The sequence below is a fragment of the Condylura cristata genome, unplaced genomic scaffold, assembly GCF_000260355.1.
Source record: "Condylura cristata isolate star-nosed mole 26May11 unplaced genomic scaffold, ConCri1.0 scaffold00019, whole genome shotgun sequence".
Classification (NCBI taxonomy): domain Eukaryota; kingdom Metazoa; phylum Chordata; class Mammalia; order Eulipotyphla; family Talpidae; genus Condylura; species Condylura cristata.
Window position 1 is genome coordinate 2640322 of NW_004567120.1, and position 22698 is coordinate 2663019.

A 22698-nucleotide genomic window follows, 5' to 3' on the forward strand; every position below is an offset into this window, starting at 1 on the left:
AGTGCAGTGCTTTAACCCGCTGCGCCACCAGGGAGGGCCCTATATGTGGAATCTTAAACTCACATACATACACATAAAACCACAGGCACATACAGAATATTGGTTGCTAAAAGCGGGGGCAGTGGTGGGTAAAATTCAAGAGGGTGGTCAAATGATACAAACTTATATTTATGAAATAAGTCCTGGTGGTATAATGTACGGCATGGCTATTATAGTTAACAATACTGTACTGCATATCTGAAAGTTGCTGAATGGAGTATAGATCTTACAAGTTCTCATCACAAGAAATTTGTAACAATGTGTAGTGATGGATAGTAACTAGACTTAGTGAGGTGATAATTTTGTGACACACACACACATATCATTGAAATAATGCAATGTTATATGTCAGTTTTATCTCCATTTTTTTTAAAGTTGGGAAAAATTAGTGTACCTTAATTACTTCTATAAATTTAATCACATAACACTGAAGTCAGAATAATATACTGTGATAGTAAAAAGTGTAAGGTATGAAGTCATGGCACAGAGTTCAGATGCAGGTGCCACCACTTCCTTATGTCATAATCTCTTCATCTATAAAATATAAATAAATGATTAGCTTTGTAAGGTAACTGATGATTACATAATGGTAGCAAAGCAAATAATGATGGCATAAAATACACTCAATAAATGTTAGCTACTGTTCATTATTATTTATTGAACGGTTTAGTTGACAAAAACTATAAAAGCAAGGTCCATATATTATACCCACAAAGTTGTATATCTTGTTAAAAATACATATTCTTGGGCCCTCCCTGGTAGCACAATGGGTTAGGACCCAGCACTGCAAGCTAACTGCAGCTGCTTCAGTGTGAGTTCTGTCTCTAGACCTGGAGCTGATCCACATGGCAAACAGACCTCTCCTTTCCCTCACCTGCTGCTGTTTTGCTCCCCACTCTGTCTATGGTGAATGTTCTTACGGCTCTTACACCTATGGCCTGTACCCCAGTCCTGTATGCATATATAAATAAATCTTTTTTAAAAATACACATTCCCAATGCCCGTCCTCAGAAATTGATTTACAATTTTGAATGATGTCAGCAATCTGCATTTTTATCAAGATGGTAGTTGGTCCAAAGTGAAAATGTTATTTTAAACTCATGTGTATCACTGCATCACGAGGGTCAGCTTGCAGTTTTAAGACCAAAATTCATTTGTTATGCAGAGTAAAAATGAAAACAGCGAACAACGGTAAACCAGAGACATTTTATAGTGGTGGAAAGGGGAATGTGATCAGAACTAGGGTGGGAAGAGTGCACTGGAGTATGGTAATGGCACATGGGTGAATTGGTAGTGGGAAGTCCACAGGGATTACAACTGAGATGAAAAGGTGCATAAAATTAAGAATGATGTAAAAAAATATATATATATAATTAAAAAGATAAATAAGAGAAAAAATTTATTCAGTTGTCACATTTTTTATGGAACACCTACTATGTGCTAAGTAGTAAGCCAAGTGCTAGGGATACAGTGATGGAGATACAATGATAGTTTCTGTCCTCATAGGCTAGCGGGAAGTTTACATTCCAGGAAAAACAGATCTTATTGCTTATAAAATCAATGAAAGTTCTGACCAAAGGGAATGCAAACTAGTACAACCACTATGGAAAACTGTTTGGAGGTTTCTCAATTTGCTAAAAATGGAGCTTCCATATGATCCAGCAATCCCACTCTTAGGTATCTACCCAAAAGATACAAAAACACTGATTCAAAAACATACCAGCACTCCCATGTTTATTGCTGCTTTATTTACAATAGGAAAGACATAGAATCAATCCAAATGCCCGAAAGTAGATGACTGGATTAAAAAATGTGGTACATATACACAATGGAATATTACTCAGCAATAAAAAAAACCATGCCTTTTGTAGCAACATGGATGGAGTTGGAAGAGTTCATGCTTAGTGAAATAAACCAGAAAGAAAAATACCAGATGGTTTCACTCATAGCGGAAGCATAAAGGACCAGCGGAGGGAATAATAATAATGAACAACTACATACCAAAGACATTTTACAGGGGTGGGGCGAGAAATGGAATAAAAAAATGGGGAGGGGGAAGTGCACGGGGACTATGGTGATGGCACACAGGTGATTTGGTGATGGGAAGCCCACGGGGATTATAACTAAGATAGAAAAGGGCACAAAATGATGTAAAAAATAAACTTATTTAAAAAAAAGTTCCCACCACTAAATCCACATATTCAATGTGCACTTATTAAATGCAAATGTAGTATTTTAAGTTTTAGAATATTCATGATCTTGAGTAGCAGATATTTCTAGTGCTTCAACTGGAGACACTTGCTCCTGTAACTCCAAATTTTACCCAATGGAATTTTGCATTCTATTCTGCCAGCAAGGCAGCTTCATGTAGCTGATGCTTCTATAGCAGTTATTTGTAAGGCAACTTGCTAGTGTCAAGGAGGATGCCATCTAGGGGCATCATTGGCATAATGACCTCTAAATACTTAGTAACTAGTTCCTTGCAAGTTTTTCTTGTTATAAGGTGACACAATCAACATTACATAACAAAGCCACACATATGTTCAATCTATTAAGAAGTATTTATTATATGGTTTGTAAAGAGATAAAAGAAATACCCTATACTTCTTTAAAACTATGACAAAAATGAGCCCTCCCTGGTGGTGCAGTGGATTAAAGCACAGCACTAAGAAGCTAAAGCCACTTTAGCATGAGTTCAATCCCCACCTCGGAAGTGATCCACATGGCATGGCAGACCTCTCCTGACACACCCACTGCTCCCCTCTGCAATGTACTTCATCAGTCCACCTGTTCTGCTCCCCACTCCATCTATGATTATGTGGGAAATCCCATCAATGTGAGAAATGCTAACCAAAGTAGTCAAACGCATACTAATAGCATTAGAAATGATTATCTAAATAATTAAATATTATATTTTCTCTTAACTATATTTGATCTCCTCAGGAATACAAGCCTAGCTGAGATTCTTGCCTCTGACCTCTAAATGTTTTCAGTCTTCTACTGATCTGATGTTTGTCAAATTAAACCTTCTAAGGATTATGACCTCATATGATTCTTATGAAATTCTAAAAGTCCATACTGGCTTCAGAGAAAGGAACCAAGTACAATGGCAATATTAACAATTATGGGGGAAAAAAATAGCAGTTAACATTTGACCACTTACTATGTGCTAGGTAGTGTTAGACATAGTTGATCTCTACTGTGAGGTAGGTACTATAATTGTCTTATCTTCTTGAGGGAAGTGAGACTTGGAAAACTTAAGTGGTTTGTCTAAGACTATATCTCGAAAAGGGTGGTTGGCAGATTACCTGGGAGAAGGAAAGGGTTTAAACATTTCCTCTTTTTACTTGCCATCAACCATCCCAGAAACACTGAAAAGTATACTTTTATAACCTATAGGAAATCACAGAACAATTTCTGTAGTTTATTATGATTTTTGGTGGTCTATTTTTATTCAGATGAGTAATAATCACCTTTATTCTAGGGAATACAAATATAGTATAATTTCCTTTATTAAATTATAAACACACTAAACTTGCAATAAAACAGGCAGAAGACAAGGACAACAAATTTTATATATGCTTCAATTTGAGCATGGCTGATTAGATGTACATGCAACAAAAATTGAGCTCATGTGCCACCATGTGGTTAATAGTCTATAGATTACTAACACTTGCTCTACGATTAAATGGTGCTTTTGAACCTTTACATAAGCTCCTGACACAGGTTGCTTAGCTATTTCATAGTTCACATCAAATTACTTCAGTGGAGTGTACTGTTCTCCAATATTTAGAGTGACTACGGCAAAACTTAATATTATCATCTATTGGCTAATAAAACTGCACAATAACATCTCTGTTCCTTAAACTACGTTTTGAGGTATTAAAACTTGAATAAAGAACTAAAGACAAAGGGAGAAAATTGTATAAAACATCAGGCAAACAAAGCCTCACTTCGGGGACTTTGGTTTAAATCCCATTTTGTTCTCCCTGTAATTACCAACACACAGTGCACATTAAAAAATAAAAAAAAAGAGGCCCTCCCTTGTGGCGCAGCGGGTTAAAGCACTGCACTGAGAAGCTAAAGCCACTTCCGCATGAGTTCGAATCCCGCCTGCCCCGGAGAAGACCACATGGCGTGGCAGACCTCTCCTGACCCGCCCGCTGCTCCCCTCAGCAGTGTACTTCATCGATCTGCCTGTTCTGCTCCCCACTCTGTCTCTGGTGAAGCCTCTCACCATCCCTGAGCCTCTGGCCTGTACCCTAGTTCTGTATGTACAAATAAATAAATCTTAAAAAATAATAATAAAAATAATAAAAAAAGATGGGCTCTCCCTGGTGGTGCAGCAGGTTAAAGCACAGCACTAAGAAGCTAAAGCCACTTCAGCATGAGTTCGATCTGTGCCCCAGAGGTGATCCACATGACGTGGCAGACCTCTCCTGACCCACCCTCTGCTCCCCTCAGTAGTGTACTTCGTCAGTCAGCCTGTTCTGCTCCCCACTCTGTCTCTGGTGAAGCCTCTCAGTGCCCCTGCACCTCTGGCCTGTTCCCCAGTTCTGTATGCACAAATAAATAAATAAATCTTTAAATAAATAAATATATAGTACAGTGTTGAAAAGGGAAATGGAAAAAATTTCTATGCCTCTTTACTTTTTTTTTACTTTTGTTTTCTTAATAAAGGATATATAACTTATGCTGTATACCTCTAGAAGCATATTATAAAACATGATCTTGACCATGATCATCTGATATTTGTGTAATCAATAAGTTTACCAACAGCAAAGGTATTTTTCCTATAATTCATATAAATATTAACAGACATCAAATACTACTTTAATATTTAAATAATAAAGTTAAGAACCAGTTAACAAATCTTTAGCACCAGAAATTTGTACTATATTAATAGAAACAAACATCAAAACGCCTTTAATAAGAGTAGGTTCAGGGCCCTCCCTGGTGGTACAATGTGTTAAAGCACAGCACTATGAAGCTATTGCAGCCACTGCAGCACGAGTTTAATCCCTGGCCAGGGAGGTGACCCACACAGCATGGCAGACCTCTCTCTCCTGACCTTCCCGTTGCTCCCCTCAGCAGTGTATTTCAGTTAATATGCCTATTCTGCTCCCCACTCTGTCTCTGGTGAATCCTCTCACCCCCTGCAGCTCTGGCCTGTACCCTAGTTCTGTATGTATAAATAAATAGTGCTTAAAAAAAAAAAAGAGTAGGTTCAAATACCAAGAAATAAATTCCTAAAAACATCAAGAACACCAACTTGTACCCATTTCAGAAAAGACCGACCAATTTTCATAATCTCATTAACAGAAATCATATTCAAAAGGTAGTGGGCTAATTTCAATATAGGCCTAGAGAACAAAGTTAACACTTACTGAGTACCTACACTGTGCCTCATAATTCTCCATTTCTATTGCTACCAGCTTACTTCAGGTCTGCATTATCTCTGTCACCTGGATCATTTTTAATAGCATCTTTTCTAATTTTCTTTCTCCAATCCATCCTCCACACTAAAAACCAAAGTGATTTTTCTAAAATGAAAATTTCATTTTTTCGGTCTTTAGCTTAAAATCATTAAGTAGATCACACAGTCTATAACAAAAGGTCCAAATTCTTCTATGACTTGATTTCATTCTAGCTTTGCTTTCACCTCTTTCACACCTACCATTCTTTACACTCCTATTTTTAACTACTTGTTACTCATAAAACTTACCTTGCTGTTCTATGTACTTTTTTTTTTCTTCTGCTCTTCCTCTTAAAAGACCTTCACCTTCTGCCCTCCTAGCAATACAACATCCACAAACTTGATTTTCAACATCAATTCAAGTCCATCTAATGTCAACATCCCATACCAAACTTTTCCAAACATTTCCTTAAAAACAACAAATATTTCTTCTATAGGATCCATAACTTTTACGATATTTACTTGCTTAAAGTATGCTTATTATTAAACTTTAGGCTCTTTGAGAACAGGATCACAGTCTTACTTATTAATGTACTTTTAGTAACTAGAATTATAATAGACACGTTGTAGACAACTGAGAAGTTTTAACCAACAAATGATAAAAGAAGCTTCATTTTTGGGGGGTTTATTTTCTTCACAGCCTAGCAATTAAAAGCTACAGTGTATCAATAGTTACTGAGTTCCATCATTTATTTTCTTGAAATACCTGATTCACTCCACAATCCTCAATTTTACTGAATTCCATTTATTTTCTTGAAATACCTGATTCACTCCACAATCCTCAATTTTACTGAATCCCATATTGATCAAACATTCCTATTCATAAACTTAAAAAAATACTATTTTAAATTGATTTACTTCTCATGTTCTCCGTAAGTTGGCCCAAACATATCCATCCATTATCTACTCTTTACCTGGCCGATTTGTGCATCATACTTCAAGCCTGGTACATAAATTTTTACCTTCTTTTGTCCAAATAATTTCATGTTATATCCACATTTCCTTCATTTCTACTGCAACTAAATACTAAACATCGTTCATAGGCCAGTCCTTTCTTTTTTTTTTTTTTTTGTCAAAACTACACCTGAAAGCTCTATGTTCTGTTTTTAACCATGTAGTATATCAGACTCACTCAGTACTAGCCACATCAGTACTTCATTCTTGTGTTTTTAAGAATGTTACTTTTGTCTTCGCAAGTGGACTACCACTCCTTTGGGTAATCTTATATATCTTATTGCACTTTTAATCCCTAACTGTTCTTAGTTATTGTAATAACTGGAAAGGCATCATGGCATAGTACCATGTTTTTAAAACTTTGATTTTAAAACATAAACACCTTATTAAATTAAACCTTATGTTAAAGTCCAAATACATACAAAAGATAAAAGGAGAGTGTTACCTATTTGTTTATCCACATGCTAGCTAAAAAGCACATCTGTAGATTTGGTGCTCCTTAGAACGCCATTTGTTGACTATTGGGTTCAAATTCTACCTCTAACACACTAACCGAGTTTTCTTAGGTAATGACAAACTCTGAATTTCAGTTTCCCACAATAATGAATATAGGTGAGAAAGGCCTTGGTAAATTCTAAAACTTCCTATAAATTTGAGGAATTTAAAACTTCGTAAGCCCTGAGCTGAACTATTATACAATTTTAACAATTATACCATACAATAGTACTGACAGTGAGAACATTCTAAATTTTAAAGTCCGACTACTTAAAATCATTCTAAATGTCATTCAATTTTAAGACTCCCCGACCCTCTGCTTTATTTCTTGTACTTAAAATTAACTTTCTAATCTCCATGGAGGGGCAAACTACAGTGTAATGATTAGGATATATGCGCTCAAGTTGGGCAGACTTCGTCTGTAGGCCAGTTTGAGTAATCAGGTATATAAACTGAGGTAGATACACTACCTCTCAAAAATGAAAAATAGAACTGAATTAAGGAAGATAGTCTGAATAAATTGTTTAGCACAGAGTATGAAACCCAGTAGAAATCAATGTGTATTATATGTTTCGTCATACAGTAACCACAAATAATTATTCTTTTCCTCTTGGGAAGAATTGTGAAGACAGGAAGCATTTTGTGTTAAGGTTACTTAGTATTCATTTTTCTTTTTGCCTTTGGACATAAACTGTCACAACAGCAAAAAACATTAAGCCCATGTATGTAAAATCATGACATTTTTGATGACTGAGAGTACCAAATTATAAAATAATGGCTTCCTTCCAAACATTCCATAACAACTAGTATTTCTCTCCTTGTAGATTTTTCATCGTTTTTTAAAGTTCAGTGTCGTGTTCTTAGTAGTATACCCTCACAGTAAACCTCAAAGTCAGCAAATAGTATTTGGCAAATTAAAAGGATTTCTTACAAACAGAAATTTACCATAAAATGAAGACTTCAAAGCATCACCCCATTTCAAATTGAAATATTTTTTTCTATCAGAAATGTTATTAATCATGGGCTATTTCTCATTAAAGTTGAAGTATAAAGTTAAGAGTAATTTTAGAAGACTGGGTTATATATAAAATCATTTTCAAATTGAAAAGGAAAATTTCCCTATCTTTAAATTTATAAACACATATGTAAATCTATAAAAGAGTTACTTCATGCCAAACAAAATTAACTTACAGGAAAGGTGTTGGGGATACAAGAGTTACAGTAACGCAAGTGAAGATCATATAGTTGTGTTTTAAAAGGTAAAAGGTACCTGTAAAGTTATTCAACAAGCATCTAGGAGAAAGAAACAAGTTTGTAGGAGAGTGTGCACAATAGGATTACATTTGCGTTTGTGCATTTTATAGGTATATACAAGTTTTCTTGCATACCAAAATTTTTTCAAAGATCATTCAAGAATCATAATCACATTCCACGATAATATAATTAAGAAAACCAAGTTTCTATCAATTTAGTATTTGATCATATGGAAACTGAAATGAACTTTTTAAAAACAGTATTTTAAATGCATACAAAAATGGTAGATTTAAAACCCCAAGGGGTCCTGTCATTATTCAAGGGACCTGATAGAGAGGTAGTCACATAAACTTTCCTTAGTACGCTGTCAGTGAACTTTAAATGGAAGAAAAGTTGATTGATCGGAAAGACAAAATACTTGCTTAAAGGATGTTTCTTAAAAATCCAAATGTTTAATATTTATGTTGCTTTCATTACCATGTACATTAAAAAATAGAGGAAAAGCTCTGATTTATATTAGCATTAGAAAAAAATTTACAGAAAAAAAATTTACAGAAATTTACCTTTTGCTTTAATTTATGTGCCCAACCATATGAAGAACTAAGATAACTGAGCTCTTCTACAAAATGACTAAAGTAAACTTGGTAGAGTAACAATGTAACCTGGTAGTTGTTCTCTCTATTCTCTTGACAATTATATGAAAAATTAAATGTTTGAATTGGCAACCAAGACAGCAGGGGGAAAAAATCCTTCTGAATATTCCCTCCAAAATGGCTCTGTAGATAAGAAGAATAGATTTAAATATACAAATTCTTTATTTAGATCATGGAACATACAATTTTCTCTTTTGTTAAAAAGGGACAAAAGAATATCTAACATCACATTATATTATGTAAAATAGGCATATAACCACCTTTTATCAGATTGTTTTTAATTACTCTATTAATATATTTTATTATCTAAGAATAACTGACCAAAAGACAGAAGTACAAAGTAGGACTGGTTCTGCCATTTCTTAGCTGAAAACTGTGGCCAGTCACTGAATGTCTCTGACCATGTTTCCCCTAATTTTATTAGCTCTAAGGTCCTTTTTAAAGTACAAATATCTTATTGGTTTTATGACAAGAAAAATACATCAAGTAAGAAACACTGTTTATTTGCTAACTCTCAATTTTTTTGTGACAGCAAAGAATGTCAAGGGAGAGACAGGTAAATTTCACACAGAATTATTAAAATTATGTAGCCCGGCCCTCCCTGGTGGGGCAGTGGGTTAAAGCACAGCACTAAGAAGATAAAGCCACTTCCGCAAGAATTCGATCCCCACCTGCCCCGGACGTGATCCACATGGCGTGGCAGACCTCTCCTGACCCGCCTGCTGCTCCCCTCAACAGTGTACTTTGTTGATCTGCCTGTTCTGCTCCCCACTCTGTCTCTGGTGAATCCTCTCACCGCCCCTGCACCTCTGGCCTGTACTCAGTTCTGTATGAATAAATAAATGAAAAAATCTTTAAAAAAAAAATGTAGCCCTACCCTGAACGTTATTAAAAGAGAACCATACTACTGTCCTTAAGGTTTCTATACACAGACCTTTTTCTGCAGGAGTGGACTTCTTAATTGGCTTAAATTACTCATTTCACATTACAGGATCTTTTTGTGGTGTTATGTGGAGAACTACCAAGCACCCTCTCACTTAAATGCACTTTCATTCTCTTCTGAAAAAATTCTGAAATATGGTCTTAGTTATATGCCTTTCATAGTAGTAAAATTTCTTTGTTTCAAAGTATGTTTTTAAATTAATAAGCTAAAAGATGTTTACCTTTGGCAGCATGGGAGTATCCCTTTTCTTCTTCTTTTCAGAATTAGGGTCATCTAACAAGTCTGGCTCAAAGGTATAAAGTTCAGTAAGCTCATTCATGGTAAAATGACGTTCAACCTGCTGCTGATCAACAACTCGAAAAGACAATGATTGCTTAGTTACTTGCCGGTCGTAAATCTTATCTTCCATGGTTCCCTTTATAAAAATAAGGAGCAATACACAAATAAAATTTTATCAGTATAAAACTTTATCAAAAAGAAATAGTTAATAGTTAATAGTTAATGGCAAAATTTCATACTAATAATACTAATACACTGTTTTAAAAGCAAACTTGGAAATGCTGCTTAATATTGAGATTTCATCTGTTCATTGACATTTATCTTGATAAAAATACATTAATGATAGTCATTCTATATTATCTGACTAATAGGCATTAATGTTTTTTATATATTTCTGTAATTGGTTAAGTAGGAGAACATTTAGATATTAAACTAGACAGAAATAGTACATGAAATAAGATTTTAGGAATTAGTGGTTTTAATGCAAAAGAGCAATTTCTATTGCAATAGAATAAGCTTTCAACAATCACTATAAGCTGTCTATATCAGGTTTTGATATATTTCAGGATAGAAAGTGATTAATTAAAATGCCATATCTATTACACACACAAACACATATGCTACAATATTATAGAGGAACTCAATGGAAATAATAGTAAAGAGTTTACAGTATAGTTTGTCAACCATATTATATATTAAAGAAGATCAAACAAACAAGGATATACCAATAAACCCCATCTCACATTGAGAAACCCATGTATTATAGGAAGATGGAAAGAGTAACATCTGTGCCCAAAGCACATGTGTCACATAAAAGAGCAACTTGAATCTAGAAATGTAAGCCGGAGAAAGCTGTTATTATTGACATGGAGGAGTTAAAAAATATAAAATCAAGAGAGGCTATGACTTCTGCTGCTTTCTTAATATAGGAATATTGTTTTTAACTTTGTTGCTTCTCTAAAATGCACATTTTATGTTCCATATTCCAAAAATATTATCAGATTAAATAAGAAAAAGAATATAAGTTATAAACCTACCTGAGCTAAGAACCTATATACATATACAGGTTTAGTCTGCCCAAAGCGATAAACTCTGAATATACTCTGGATGTCGTAAGATGGATTCCAAGAAGCATCAAATATAATCACTCGATTAGCAGCTACCAGATTTATTCCAAGAGATCCTGCTTTGGTAGAAATGATAAACAACCGTCCTCTAAAAATGAAAATATAGAATAATGAGATAAAATACAGTAAAAAGTTTCACAATATTTCTCGAATTTCTAAGGAGTTAAGAGAATGCATTATCCATCTACTGAAGAAAGACATGCATAAACAATCAGCTTCATGATTTATATATCATCAAAAAGAACCTTATTACTGAAAATTGAAACTCTATGGCTTAGGAATAAAAAATATGGAAACTATGCATTTGTAATATATTCAAGGCATTTACAGATATTTCTGGGTAAATGTAAAAAATCTTAGGTATAATTCAAAATTCAAAATGTGTCTAGTACTAGTGTAAGGACTAAGTACAATGTACAAGCAGCAGAGTGTACTAGGTGTAACTGATACACAATTATAACTTAAACAATGTACCGAGAAAAGTTAGATACAAGGTACTGAGGAAGCTAATATAGGATAAAAAATACAGGACTACAGGAAGGATGTGTTCAAGAAAAACAAAAATCATGAAACTGAATGATGACCTGCTTTATAGGAACACAAGTACTTATATTTCTTTAGGATAATTTGGGAATGAATTAGTGATAAGTTCATTTTTAAAAAACTAAGAAAACAGTCAAAACAAATCAATTATTTCAATAAAAATAAACAGGTATACAAAAAAAATAAAATGTAATAATTATTTTAAATGGCTTCAGTGTGAATATTTACATGGTCACAATAAAACAAAAACTAATTTAGGAAAATATTGTGTAGAAATTGGGGAAAATGAACAAGGAAAATTGTGTGTATAGTAGGTAAATTCCTACTCGACAGCTGAAAGGATATATGCACAAAAATACCAAAATAACAACCAAGAGGTGAAATTGGTTATCTGCAGAGCTGATGTCAAAGTAGGTAAAGATTAGTCAAAGACTAGTTGTTATTCGAAGTCTTTTAACATTTTTAATATGTAAATACATTATTTTGATATAAATAGAAGTTTCACTTAAAAAGAAAATATATAACATTTGTTGAAACTTAAGCAACTTCAATGAAAAAATTACTCAGCTCCACTTTCCAGGAAAAAACCTTCATTCAAACCATGGTACATTCCTAAAAGCTTCTTTTCTCTAAGCATAGACACTTTCGTTTTTATATGGACTACATTTGTGTATTAGTTTATATTAGATTTTTCTGAAATATCTTGGTAAACACATGCCTGGTAGCATAACATTCTATTATATGACTACATATTTATTGTTGGCTACCACCTGCACAAAATGCCTTAATACCAAGTCTTACTTTCTATAATTTCCTCACAGAAAATTAATAACTAATGTCATACAAGTATAGTTTTTTAAGCGAGGATGCAAGGAAACTCAAAATTTAAATAAAATAATTTACATCAAGGAAAATCTAGATAATGAACAGAAGTATTAAATTAATACTTTATATCAATGTGGAGTTACCACATAGTTTGAATTACAGATTATAAAAATTATCAGAAAAACAAAAAAAAATCACAGTATTTTTAATATGGTTTAAAATAAAAAAAATACAAAGATGACTAAATTACACTCTAGCTACTAAATGGGTTCCATAACCATAAAAACTGCAATACTATGTTACTTGGGACAAAAAAGCAACATATAAACTTATTGAGTATTAGGTGCAGCTCAACCCACAACACTGAGGAGTAGGAAATTTTGATAAAACTCTTCCCTAATTACAACTAGGAGAAACTAAATTTTGCTCACTGAAATATCACCAGTCCACCAGCAATAGGAAACTGACCTACAGGTGTTTTCCTCTAAGGATCACTTCTAAGGTCACTGTGGGGGAAGGAATAGAAAGTGGCCATGTTAAGTCAGTCAAGCTAGGCAACAAACAGTGTAGCATAGAATCAGACACTAGAACCTTCTCAGTGAGTGGGTAGTGCAGACCTTTTAGTACATGGGCACAGGGATCTTTGGTTAATTCATAAAAAATCAGGCTACCAGCAACTAGATGGCAGAAACCCTCCCCTCTCTCTGCTGGGAAACTGGAAAGAAACCTGTTGTGCTCTAATGAAAGGAATGGCAAAAACGCTAAGCACTAGGATTTGGGTTTCAAAGCAGTAAAAAGTGCTTGAACTGGACCCAAGAGGAGAAGAGATGGTATAAAACTCTCTACCTGAATAGCCCATCCATCCCTACCAGCACTAACATCAATTCCTTAAAATCCAATTTCCCATACTTTCCTCACCTGCTGTCAAGTTAAATGAAGATTAAAAAAAAAAAGACACATCATTCTAACTAGTAAAATAAACAAACAAACAAACAAATAAATAAAAACACTAGGCAATACACATGCCTAGGAAACAAGAAACTTATGAATATAATGAAGTAAAGTTGAAAGAAAATACAAGTTATGACACCTACAAAAGGACAAAGAATTCAGGGACCAAACAGACAACTTTTAGAATATCAATCCCAAAGAAACTCAATGAAGTCAACAGAAGTGCAATCAAACACAGAAAATAAGGTTATGGATGTTAGGGAAAATAAGTTTCATAAGTAAAACTATAGCGATTAAACATTTTTTTTAAAGTACAAAGAGACACTAAATGAAATGTGACCATACAAAGCATATTGAGTACACTTAAGCTGGTAAAGGACAGAAGATTTAGAAATAACGAAGAAACTATATCAGACTGCATTAGAAAAGGAAACAAAAGACAATGGGTATACCAGAAGTGAAGAGGGAGGGAAGGGAGCAGTGACACTATTCAAAGTAGCAATAGCTAAGAACCTTCCAAACCTAAGAAAATAATTGAACTTGGATACCCAAGAAAGCAAAAGAACAGTCAAATTTCTAAATGTAAAAACAACCTTTACCAAGATATATCATTATCTAAAGTGAAATAAAAGGAAAAATATTAAAAGTTGTTAGAGAAAATACAACATACAAAGACACTTTGATTTTCATCACTTTCCCTTTTTTTAAACTTAAAAAAAAAAAAGATTTATTTATTTATACATACAGAACTGGGGTACAGGCCAGAGGTGCAGGGGGTGAGAGGATTCACCAGAGACAGTGGGGAAACAGAACGGGCAGATTGACTGAAACACACCGATGAGGGGAGCAGTGGGCAGATCAGGAGAGTTCTGCCACACTATGTGGGTCACACCCCTGGGCCAGAGATTGAACGTGTAGTGTCTTCAATAGCATCTTAGTGCTGTGCTTTAATCTGTTTTGCCACCAAGGAGGTTTCAAGATTTTCATCACTTTTCTCAGCAAATATTCTCAGTGCTAGAGAGTGGGATGATACATTTACAACTCTAAAATAAAAAACTGCAAGTCAAGAGTATTCTGCTTAGCAAAATTATCCTTCAAAAACGATGGAGAAATAATGGGTCTCTCACAACAAACAAAAGGTAATGGAGTTAACTGCCACTGTATTTTGCCTACAATACTGAAAAGAGTTATTCTACATAAAAGCTAGAACCCAAAAGTAGACAATACCTTCACCAAGGTGATAAATAATACTATAGAATTTTATGTATAAACAAGAAAAATGTGAGACACAACAAAACTTTAAAGGGGACGAAGAATAGGACAGAATCTGTATAGTCAAATGAAAATGAGACAATATTAGCATTAAAAGAAATATTTTAGAATATTCCTAACAAAAACCTAGACCAAAGACACTTACAAGAAATGAAAAAACTAACAGAACTGCCAATGGAGAGCAATACAAATGAAAAAGAGGACAGAAACACAAGGTAAGAAAAACAACAGAAAGATAAAAAGAACCCAAACCAACAGAATGGGAGTAAATAAGCCCCACATATCAATTATCATTGTAAACATAAGTGGCTGAACCAAGCAATTAAAAGACAAACAACAATAGGTTGACTGAAAGAGCATGACCCATCTCTGTCATGCATACAAAAGTCTCACATTATATCTAAAGACAAAAAAAGTGAAAGGCTGGAGCAATGTATTTCAGGCTAGTAACACACACACACAAAGCAGGAACTGCTATCTTTACCTGACAAAATTAGATTTTTAGCCAAAAAAGGTAATCACTGAACAAGATGGGCACTATATAATGCTCAAAAGAATAATTTATCATGAAATATATCTGACATTAATATTACACATCCAGCATAAGTTCACCCAAATATATAAAGCAACTATTGACAGACCTAAAGCAACCCACTGACAGCAACACAATAGCAGTAGGGCATTCCAACATACCACTTCCTCCACTTCCAGTGGATAGATCAACCAGAAGAAATTAAGAAAGGAAAATAATGGCCTCAAACAAAATAATAGATGGGATGCAAATCACAGACATTTACAGAGCTGCTATGGCAAAATAAGTGAATACATTCTTCTCAAGTATACGTGGAACACTCTCAAGGTTAGAGTATATGCTGGGATGTAAAACATGCTTCAAAGAAATAAAGGAAATTGAAATTATATCAAGCATCCTTACAGATCACAACTGTGTAAAGGCACAAATGAACCACAAGAAAACTGGAAAAAGTCCAAATGAGATTAAACTAAATATTGTTGAATAACTCCTTGTCAGTGCAGAAATAAAAGTAGAAATAATAAAGTATCTGGAGATGAAAATTAAGAAAGAAGCTACTGAACATTCAAAGGTATACTAAAAGCAATATTAAGAGAGAAGGACATAGCAATACAGATTCACAGCAATTAGCAAGGAAAGTCTCAAATGACCTAATTTCATAACTAAAGGAACCAGAAAAATAAAACCAAAATCGGTAAAAGAAAATATTAAAAATTAGAGAAATAAATGAAACAAAAACCTACAAGATGTAAATGGTCAACATTACCAATAGCTGTTTCTTTGAACTGATAATCCTTACCTATGCTCACTAAGAGGGGGAAAAAATGAAAAGAATCAGAAATAAGGAATAAAAGAAGCAAAATTACAGAAGCGTAGTTACACAAAAGATCATAATAAATCATGATGAAAATCTCTATGCAAATAATTGGACAATATAGAAAATTTGGGGAAAAAATTTTAGAACCATACAACCATCTGAGACTGAACCAGGATAAAATACAAGACTTGAACTGACCAGTCACAAGCACAGAAATCAAAAGAGCAATCAAAATTCTCACCAAGGACAAAAGCCCAGAGACAGATACCTTCACTGTTAATTCTACTTCAAAGAGAACAAATTATCTATCTTCCTAAACTCATCAAAAAAAGGTGAGGGAAAGCTACCAATTAAATTTGATGTGGCCAAAATTAACTTGATTACAAAAACAGCAGCAAAAAAGAAAACTACAGACCAACATCTGATTATTATAGATGCAAAAATCATCAACAAAGTCTTGACAAATCAAATTCAGCAATATATTAAGAGAACTATCTATTGATATTATGACCAAGTAGGACTCATTCCAGGGATGCAAGGTTGTTTCTACAATGCAAATTGATCAATTTCATTCACCATGAGAACAAACCCCATGATCACTTCAATAGACACTGAAAGAAACATTTGATAAGATTCAACTTTCATTTATGATAAAAACTCAGTAAAACGGGAATAGAAGGAACATATTACAACATAACAAAATCTGTATTATGACAAGCCCATAGCCAACATCATACTCAATGGCGAAAAACTGAAAGCATTTCCCCTAAGATTAGAACAAAATAGAATGTTCAAGACACCTAAGAGAGAATTGGATATCCTAGTCATAGGACAGTAATCAATGTAGTATTTGACTGTTCAATATAATTATTGGACATTCTTGTCAGAGGAATTAGGTCAAAAAATGTTGTAAAAGTAATCCGGTGGCATCCCTGGTAGCACAATGGGTTAAGTCTTAGCTCTATGAAGCTATCTGCTACTACTGCAGCATGAGTTCAATCCCCAGTGAGGGAGTTAACCCACTTGGTGCAACAGACCTCTACCGTCTCACCCACTGCTCCCCTCAGCAGTGTATTTCAGTAGATTCACTTGTATTTTCGTAGGTCCCCACTCTGCTCTGGTGAATTCTCTCACCCTCCTGTACCTCAGGCCTACACCTTCACTCTTGCTGCATAAATAAATAAATGATAGACATGATGATAAAAATAGAAAGTCCAAAACTAAGTGGCAAGATACATCGGTGATACATGAAACTGAGTTGCATTTCTATATGCAAATATGAATTAAAAGATATATTGAAAAAATCTCATTTACAATCTCCCCAAGAAAGGATGAAATACCTAAAAATAAACTTAATGAGGGAGACGCAGGACCTATGTGAAAAATTATAAAACACTGTCAAATGAATTAAGACACAAAGACATGGAAGAATATCGTAGGTTTTTTACAGATTGAACACCACACCTATCAAAATTCCAATGATGTTTTTCAAGGAAAGAAAACAAATAGCCAAAGCAATCCTGAGAGAAGGAAACAAATGGAGGTATAGTGATCCTTGATTTGAAACTATAGTAAACAGCAACAATAAATAAAAAAGTAATGAACACAAACACAGACAAAGGAATAGAGAGCCCAGAAACAAACCCAAACAAATATGAACAGTTCACCTTTCCAAAGGAGCCACGCCCATACAATGGAGAAAGGAAAATTTGTTTTAATAGTTTTTCCCCCCCACATCATTTTGTCACTTCTTCCATCTCAGTTGTAGTCCCTCTGGGCTTCCCATCACCAAATCACCCGTGTGCCATCACCATAGTTCAGTGCACTTTCCCCCACCCCCATTTTTTATCCTATTCCCCACTCAACCCCCGTAAAATGATTCTGGTATATTGTTCCTCCTCATCCTCCTCATTATCATCATCATCATCATCATCATTATTTTACTTTCTCCCCTGGTCCTTTATACTCTGACTATGAGTGAAACCATCCAGTATTTTTTCCTTTTCTTTCTGGCTTATTTCACTAAGCATGATCCCTTCCAGCTCCATCCATGTTGCTGCAGAAGGCATGCATTTATCTTTTTTGATTGCTGGGCAATATTCCATTGTGTATATGTACCACATCTTTTTAATCCAGTCATCTACTTTTGGGCAATTGGGTTGATTCCATATCTTTCCTATTGTAAATAAAGCAGCAGTAAACAGGTGTTTTTTTGAATCGGTGTTTTTGTGTCTTTTGGTAGATACCTAAGAGTGGGATTGCTGGATCATATGGAAGCTCCATTTTTAGCAGTTTGAGAAACCTCCAGTTAGAAAAACCTTTTTAGTAGTTCAGAAACTTGGGTAGGCACAAGCACAAAATTTTAATTAGTTCATTACCTATCTTCATATACAGAAATTATATAATTCAAAATGGATTAAACAATAGTGTATAAGACCAGACTCATACTATTCGTGCATATGCATTTATGTATGTATATATGAATGCTGATAGATTCTTGAACATCACTCTATGATTCAGGTTATATACACTATATATCTTTATATACTTATTTTTTTATTAAGGCAACACTGGTTTGCACCACTGTCTATGATTTAGAAATACAGAATCCTATCTCTTTAGATATGTTACCAAGCCACACCAATCACTACGGTACCCACAGTCTCTCTCCATAGTCCATAATCTTTCCCTATTCTACTGTCCTTCTCTTCTCATTCTCGACTTCAGTAGTAGTCACCATTTTACACAGATTTCTAGAGTTTGTTTTTGGTTTGGTGTTGTCTGACTCTTTTTTTTCCTCCCCTATATTCCACATATAAAATAACATCCAGTATTAGTCTTTCTCTTCTGGTTTAGTATAATCCCCTCCAACACACTGTTGTAAATACCAACAGTTCATCTTTTTGTGTCTGAGTGGCATTCCATTATGTATATGTTTGCATACATGTGCACACACACACACACTAATCTACTAATCTGTCCTTAGGTTGCTTACATAACCCAGCTATTTTAAATAATGCTAAATGAACACAGGTGTGCTCATTTTTGAATTAGTGTGTTTGCATTATTGGAGCAGACATCGAGGCATGGATTTCCTAGATCATATGGTGGATTTTTTTTAATATTTTGAGAAACCTCCATACTGTTGTTTTCCATAGGAGTTGGAATAGTTTACATTTCCACCAATAGTGTATGTGGATTCCATGGCCTCATAGTTCCTGGTCTTGTTTATATGGGCCTCTTCACAGGTCTGAGATAGTATCTCATTGTGGTTTTGATTTACATTTTCATGGTAGTAAGTGATGAAAATTTTTTCAGGTGACTCTTGGCCATTTATATATAAAACATTTAAAACAATGAGTTTAATAATGTGGGTTAAAAAAGAAACTTGACACAAGTACATGCTGTCTACAAGAAAATCACTTTAAATATACAAAGCAGGGGCCCTCCCTGGTGGCCCAACAGGTTAAAGTGCAGCACTAGGAAGCTAGCTGCAGCTGCTTCAACAAGAGTTCAATCCCCAACCAGGGAGGTGACCCACATGGCACAGCAGACTTCTCCTGTCTCACCCGCTGCTCCTCTCAGCAGTGAACTTTGTAAATTGGCCTGTTCTGTTCCCCACTCTGTCTCTGGTGAATCCTCTCACCATCCCCTGCACCTCTGGCCTGTGCCTAGTTCTATATGCATAAACAAAGAAATCTTTAAAAAAAAAAAAACAAATATACATAGCAAAGTAGACTGAAAATAAAAGGATGAAGGTATATCATGTAAACACCAACCAAAATAAAGAAGTGGCTAGAATGATAGTATATAAAGTAGGTTTCAGAAAAAAGGAAATTATGAAGGTTAGAGAGGGACACAGCTATCTTAACAATATAGCAAACAATGAATCTGGAATTACGAGAAAAATATTACTGAAAGGAGAAACAATCAAATATATAATTACAGTCGTAGGCTTTGACTTTCATCTCTCAAAAGTCAAAAACCAACTAGACAGAAAATCAGCAAGGACAAAGGAAAATACAACCACCATATCAAATAACAAGATGTTATCAACATTTACAGAACATTCCACCGCACACAACAGAAAAATACACATTCCTCTATTTGTATGACACAGCTAATGTAGTGCCAAGAGGGAAGCTTACAGCAGTTAAATACTTGTAATATAAAAGAGGAAATGCCTTAAGTAATTATTATTTCACCTCAAGAAAGTAGGAAAAAGATGCACAAAATAAAGTCCAAGCAAGAAGAGAAAAATCAATAAAAAAGCAATCTAGCTCTTTTAGGATAAGGGATTACTATAAATAATTTTATGTGAAAATTTAAAAAGAGATTAAATGAACCAGATTTTTGAAAAGCACAAACCATCACTATAATTCAATATGAAATAATTAGAATAATCCTATAACCACTAAGGAAATTATAAAAACAACTGAATATAGACCATTATTTATTCTATCTCATAAATATCAACAAAATATTACCAAACAGGATCCATAACAACATAAAGAAATTATATACTATGAACATGTGGAATCTATTTCAAGGATACAAGGCTGGCTCAGTATTTTTAAAAATAATCTATATGGCCCTCCCTGGTGGCGCAGCGGGTTAAAGCACAGCACTGAGAAGCTAAAGCCACTTCTGCATGAGTTCGATTCCCGCCTGCCCCGGAGGTGACCACATGGTGTGGCAGACCTCTCCTGACCCACCCGCTGCTCCCCTCAGCAGTGTACTTCGTCGATCTGCCTGTTCTGCTCCCCACTCTGTCTCTCGCCACCCCTGAGCCTCTGGCCTGTACCCCAGTTCTATATGCACAAATAAATAAATCTTTAAAAAAAAATAATCTATGTAATATACCATGTTAACAGAATGAAGAAAGAACCAGATTTTATATAAAACAGAAAAAGCATCTAACAAATCTTAGCACCCATTGATAATAAAAATTCTCAGCAAACTAGGTAGAAAAGGGAAATTCCTCAACATGGTACAGTAGCTACACAAAATTTATAGCTATTATAAGTAACACTGAATACTCTTCTCAAGATCAAGAAAAAGACAAGGGAGTTCACTCTCGAGTCATTGCTCATGACTGAAACTCTAACCAGTGTAATAAGGCAAGAAAAGGAAATCAACAGTATATGAAGCAGAAAGGAATAAATAAAACCACCCTTATTTGCAGAGGACACAATGGTTAGCAGAAAATCTCAAGGAATATATAAAACTCCTAGAATAGATGAGTTTGGCAAGGTCACAGACAGACAAAAGAGCAACACAAAAATTAGCTATATTTCTATATACTAGCAATGAACACATGGACTTATGTGCTGAGAAGTACAAAACAATGATAGAAGAAATCAGTCATCTGCACAAAGAAATCTAAATTCATGAGGAGATTCATATAAGCAGTATCAATTCTCCCCAAGTTGATAGATTTAATGCAGTATCTATCAAGTCCTCACAAAGATATTATAGATGGAAAAGTAGAATAAATTGGGGTATATTGGGGTATATCTCTCGGCCTGACATTAAGGCTTAGCTATACAGCTATACTGATCATAACTATGAGGTAATTGCAAAGGGGTAGCCTAATGGTTCAGCAGAATTGCATACTGAATCAAAGTCACACACAAGATTCACCAACTGACTTTTCACAAAACTGTAAAAGCAATTTGATGGAAGGACAGCTTTACAACAAATGGTGCTGGTGTAATTGGACATCCATAGTTAAAGAAAGAAAAGAAAAATGAATTTGACATAAATGATCTTTACAAAAATTAATTCAAAATGCACTTAAACATAAAATGTAAAATAACGTTTATAAAAACAGAGGAAAATCTTCAGGATAGAAGGCTTGAGGAAGAGTCTTAGACTTGAAACCTAAAACAAGATTAAAGAATGACAAACTAGACCATAAAATTTAAACATTCTTGGTCTGTGAAAAACTTTGTGAAGGTGATAGCAGACAAGCCATCACTAGCAAAAAAAAATTGCAAATCACATATGTGACAAGTGATTTGTATCAAAATTGTATTTTCAAGTATACAATAATAAATATGCAATCCAAATAAAAAAACAGGCAAAAGATTTGAAGGAACATTTTACCAAATAAGATATACAGAAGGCAAATAAACAATGAACGATAATTCAACATAATCAGCAACTGGGGAAATGCAAATTAAAACCACAAAAAGGAACCATTATAATACATCTATCAGAACAGTTCAAAATAAAAACAGTGGTAACACCATTGCTGGTAAGAACACCAAGAAACTTGATTTCTTACACTTATACTTGTGGGAACATAAAATGGTGCAGCCACTCTGGGATACAGTTTGGCAGTTTCAAAAAAAACCCTAAATATACAATTACCATTTGACCCAGCAATCATACTCTGAGCATTTACTCTAGAGAAATGAAAACTTAGGACTACGCCAAACCTTTCCACAATGTCCATAACAGCTTTATCTGTAACAGCCAAACCTGGAAATAACCAAAATGCCCTATACTAGATGTATTTTTATAAAATCAACAT

General features: G+C 34.4%; 1 protein-coding gene across 4 annotated transcripts in view; it reads right to left on the reverse strand.

Moving 5' to 3' along the window:
- ATRX (alpha thalassemia/mental retardation syndrome X-linked) overlaps positions 1-22698 on the reverse strand; it is a 211434-nt gene that overhangs the window by 25802 nt on the left and 162934 nt on the right. For all 4 annotated transcript variants that reach the window (XM_004685605.2, XM_004685603.2, XM_012727135.1 and 1 more), the window contains 2 exons: positions 11131-11308; positions 10035-10229 (listed from right to left, as the gene is read on the reverse strand). In XM_004685605.2, coding sequence (XP_004685662.1) covers positions 10035-10229; positions 11131-11308 — 373 coding nt within the window. The remainder of the gene's footprint in view (positions 1-10034; positions 10230-11130; positions 11309-22698) is intronic.